Source organism: Humulus lupulus, chromosome 4, assembly GCF_963169125.1.
Source record: "Humulus lupulus chromosome 4, drHumLupu1.1, whole genome shotgun sequence".
Taxonomy (NCBI): Eukaryota; Viridiplantae; Streptophyta; class Magnoliopsida; order Rosales; family Cannabaceae; genus Humulus; species Humulus lupulus.
Genome location: NC_084796.1, coordinates 242,953,809 through 242,958,584, shown reverse-complemented (window position 1 = coordinate 242,958,584; position 4,776 = coordinate 242,953,809). Strand labels below are relative to the sequence as shown.

The following is a 4,776-nucleotide window of genomic DNA, read 5'->3' as shown; positions in this document are numbered from 1 at the left end:
ATGATCCTAACTTGAAAAAGTTAGACCCCAGAACAATTTTTTGTTTTTTCATTGGTTATCCAACTCATTAAAAAGGTTATCAATTTTATTGTCCTACTCGCGGTACTAGAATTGTTGAATCTCAGACTGCCAAATTTTTGGAATTTGATATTGCTGAGAAAGTTTCTACTCCATCTCTTGAAACAGGGGAGTCATGTGGTGGAATTTTCATTCATTTATCTCTTTCAAGAGATGATTTAATACAGATAGATAATACTCATAATGATCCTATTCCTACTCCTGTTGTTGATGCTCCCATTATAGATAAGGCTCCTGTTTTTGAAGAAGTTCCAGGTACTGAAGACGTCATTCAAGATGGCGTTCAACAACAAGCAACAATTCTAGAAATAATTCCTCTAAGAAGATCTCAGAGGGCAAAGAATTCAACAATTTGTAATTATTTTTTGGTTTATCTTGGAGAAGGAGAATATGATATTGGTCATGTTGTTGATCCTGTGACTTATAGTGAAGCTCTTAAAAGTGAACAATCTTCTAAATGGATGGAAGCCATGAAAGATGAAATTGAATCCATGAAGAATAATGATGTGTGGGAATTGGTTGAGTTACCTGTTGGTTTTAAACAATTAGGATGTAAATGGATTTTCAAAACCAAAAAGGATAATAAGGGTAAAATTGAAATATACAAAGCACATCTAGTGGCAAAGGGCTTTACTCAAAGAGAAGGTATTGATTACACTGAAACCTTATTACCTATTTCTACAAAAGATTCGTTCAGGATTATTATGGCCTTAGTTGCACATTTTGATTTAGAGTTGCATCAAATGGATGTAAAGACTGCTTTTCTGAATGGGGAATAGGATGAGCAGGTCTATATGTATCAGCTTGAAGGTTTCAAGGAAAGTGGAGGGGAGAACTTGGTATGCAAATTGAAAAGGTCTATTTACGGTCTCAAACAAGCATCTCGCCAATGGTACTTAAAATTTGATAAAGTTGTGACATCGTTTGGTTTCATAGAGAACATGTTTGATCAATGCATTTATATGAAGTTCAGTAGGAGTCGTTACATTTTTCTTGTTCTGTATGTGGACGACATTTTACTAGCGAGTAGTGATTTGGGACTATTAAATAAGACCAAACTTTTCCTGTCTACGAATTTTGATATGAAGGATCTTGGAGAAGCATCTTTTGTTTTGGGGATTGAGATTCATCGTGATAGGAAACGAAAAGTTCATGGTTTATCTCAAAAAGCTTATATACATCGGGTGCTATTTTAAAAGGGACAAATTTAGTAAGCAACAATATCCTAAGAACAACTTAGAGAGAGAATAAATGTCAAACGTCCCTTATGCAAGTGTGGTAGGGAGTTTGATGTATGATCAGGTTTGCACTAGACCTGATATTGCTTTTGAGGTAAATGTTCTTGGACGATATTTGTCTGATCCTGGGCGTGATCATTGGGTTGCTGCAAAGAAAGTTTTGAGATATTTACAGAGAACCAAGAATTTTATGCTTGTTTATAAGCAAGTTAAGAGTCTCCGAGTTGTTGGTTATTTAGATTCTGATTTTGGTGGTTTTGTTGATGATTTAAAGTCAACTTCTGGATATATTTTCACTTTGGTTGGCGCAGCTATTTCTTGGAAAAGTGTCAAACAGACTTTGATTACTTCATCTACCATGTATGTTGAGTTTGTAGCTTGTTATGGGGCATCCTTACAAGCTGTGTGGCTAAAGAATCTGATTACATAGATACGAGTAGTTGATTCTATTTCCTTATATATGCTGATCTATTGTGACAATAGTGCTGCCGTTTTCTTTACCAAGAATAATAAGATCAGACGTGCTTCGAAGCATATGGAGATCAAGTATCTTACTGTCAGCGACCTAGTCAAGAAATGAGATGTTATTATAGAGAATTGCAAGACAGAATTGATGTTGGCAGATCCTCTAACCAAATGATTAAGTGCATCATTGTTTAATAAACATGTTTTTGATATGGTCATTTTAGATCTTTTTGGTTAGTGAGAGTTTTCTTTTATCCACCAGGAATTATGACTATTTGTAATTTCTTTATTGAACTTATGAACTACAAAGTTTGTTTTTTGATTTCTTTCGATCAATGAATAGTTATGCTTTCATTTATGTTTTATTATATTATCGAGAATGTTGAGTTGAAAGCATGTAGTTCATAATATTGTTGTTATCGTCATTTAAGTTTATTTACTTAATGGCGTGAATATCATACTGTTTTATGCACAGTTAATGATATAACACTGACTTGTTTACTAAGCACTGCTTTGGTTATTTCACTGGCTTATTTATTAGGCAACACGGTATCAGTGAAATGAGGATTGATAAAGAGATTATGTTATATAACTGATCACATGTTGGACATAATCTCTTACCACACTACTAGAGTTATTGACCATGTCGATATAATACTTTGGTATTTGTGATTATGAATGTTTTTTGTTGATTGGAAAGCAAATTGATAATCATAGTTCAATATCAAGGATTAAATTGGACCGGTTGTTTTAGATACTATCAAATAACTATTATTTTTAAAAGTGATCTATTTTTCTTGTTACTCAACCCATGAGTTGTTTTTAAAATAAAATTATTTTAATATATATATGTATTACAAAATTAATGTAGCCCAAGTGGGAGAATGTTAGACTTTTATTTGGGCTTACATTATTTATTTTCATGTTTTATAAAATATGGGTTGATAAATAGTTCTTTGCTGATCTAGCTCATTTAATTTTAGTGATCTCTTGTTTATGGGCTTTGTATCCATAGTAGTCTAGTTGAGGTAGAAGTGTGAGCTTTCTAGTTAACTGAAGCATTTGATGAGGATGTCCAGTCCAACTAGGTTAATATAAGCTAAGTCCCCTCCCTAACTCTATATATATGAATAGTCTCATCGCTATTTTGTAGTCTGATAATCTGCTTCAGAAATAGAGGTCCTAGGGAGGAAGGCTTAGTTGTTTAGTATTGCACTAACAATTCACGTTTTTCTCCATGGCCGAATCAAGTATGTTTTCTATATTCTTTAATTGTTTATTCTGTTCTAAGTTGTATACAAAATTATTGATAAGATGTTGTATGAATATCTAACAATATATATGTGGCATATACTATGTTTGATATGTAATATCCACCCAAATGTTAAGGGATAGGTACTCATTCCTGGCCGCTTTTAGTTAGTGTTCATTGCTGAGTGATCGCTCGCTATTTGGCTGGAAAAGGTGGTCCGGAAGGCACACTCGATTGAACTCACACAGGGAGCATTCTTACCCAACGGCGTTATAGGACGTCGACATTGGCCAATGAGGAGAATAGGCGGTGAAAGAGCTGCTCGAAAAGTGTTAGGTTTTCTATATTAGGAAAGTTTGTTAGGTAGTTTTTTTAAGTTGTGTTATACATAGGAGTTGCCTAGAATATTAAAAAGAAGTTAGAAAAATGTTGTAGAGTTCGTAAAAGTTCCGAGAGAGAGATCATAAGTGAAGTTTGTGAGAAGAGAGCATGTGGCTAGCTCCAAGAGAAAGTAGTTTTGGAGGGGTTCAAGTAAAACTTTTGTAGCTTTGTGTTTTATGGTGTTTTTATAGTGTAAACCTGGACACTTATTAGTGATTTTCAAAGTGAAAGATCCTTTTGGAGGAAAACTGGACATAGATTTCGTTAGTGGCCGAATTAATACAATGGCATATGTCATTTTATCTTTCATTTTGATTTTTTTTTTAACATTAGTTGTTTTGTGTTTTGTCATTTATTTTGATTGTTGTTTCACTTTTTATTGTTTAAATCTTATCCTTTGATTTGTTTTGGGTTTGTGTTGCAATCTTTCTAAAATATAATATGAATGTTATAGACAGTTACTATTTTTATTTAGTTTTAAAGATATTTTTTATGATTTATGAGATATGTTTCAATCATTACTATTTTTTCAAAAAAAAGGGAACTCAATTTATAGATTAATAATCCTCATCAACTAGATGAGCAATACAACATTCAACTACATCATAAGACAAATGATCATAATCATTCAGTAGACTAAGTTTTGCCAAAGAATGGGTCACTTTATTCGCATTGTGTTGCTATATTTTAATACACGCAAGTGCACGTATCATACAAGTAGTACTCACACAGGTGAGGTCGAACCCAAGGGAATTGCAGCCAAGTACTAACCAAATTGGATTTATATTTTTATTTGGCGACAATAAAAATTGGTTTTTAAATTAAATTGCAGAAAACACAACAAGCAAAACAACAAATAAAAAATTAAGGGTTTAACAATGGATGTGAAGATAGGAATATGATTTCAATTGCTTCGATTAACCAATTGTTAACACTAGTCAACTATTCTTCTTCTTTCAATGAGATGACAGATTATAAAATCACCTAAACTCTTTTCAAATCATTTAGGTACTAAATTGCATTGTCAACTATTGCATTTTTGAGATAGTACAACAATCAATTCGCATTAAGCAATAATCTACAAGTCACATAAGCTATACGAATACTCTCGTTTCGCATCAAAACCTATGTTCATTCATTTAGAGCATTCCTAATATTCACTTTTCAAATTTCACATTAGGATCATGAATCATGCTTAAGGTGATCAATCTCAAACATACATTAAGCACAAAGATGAACAAATCACATAAACAAGGAAGAAGAAATAATCAAATAGCATTAACCATGGGATAATCTCAGTCAATATCCATCAAATCCCTAAATAGGAGTTTAGCTCATAATCTCAGTATTCATATCCATAAT

General features: G+C 32.7%; 1 protein-coding gene across 1 annotated transcript; it reads left to right on the top strand.

Annotated features, from left to right (window-relative positions):
- The first annotated feature begins 1,329 nt into the window (after window positions 1-1,329).
- LOC133833087 (secreted RxLR effector protein 161-like) lies at window positions 1,330-1,746 on the top strand. The gene has a single exon (XM_062263345.1). It carries the CDS (start codon window positions 1,330-1,332, stop codon window positions 1,744-1,746), a length of 417 nt encoding a protein of 138 aa, XP_062119329.1.
- Window positions 1,747-4,776: the final 3,030 nt, after the last annotated feature.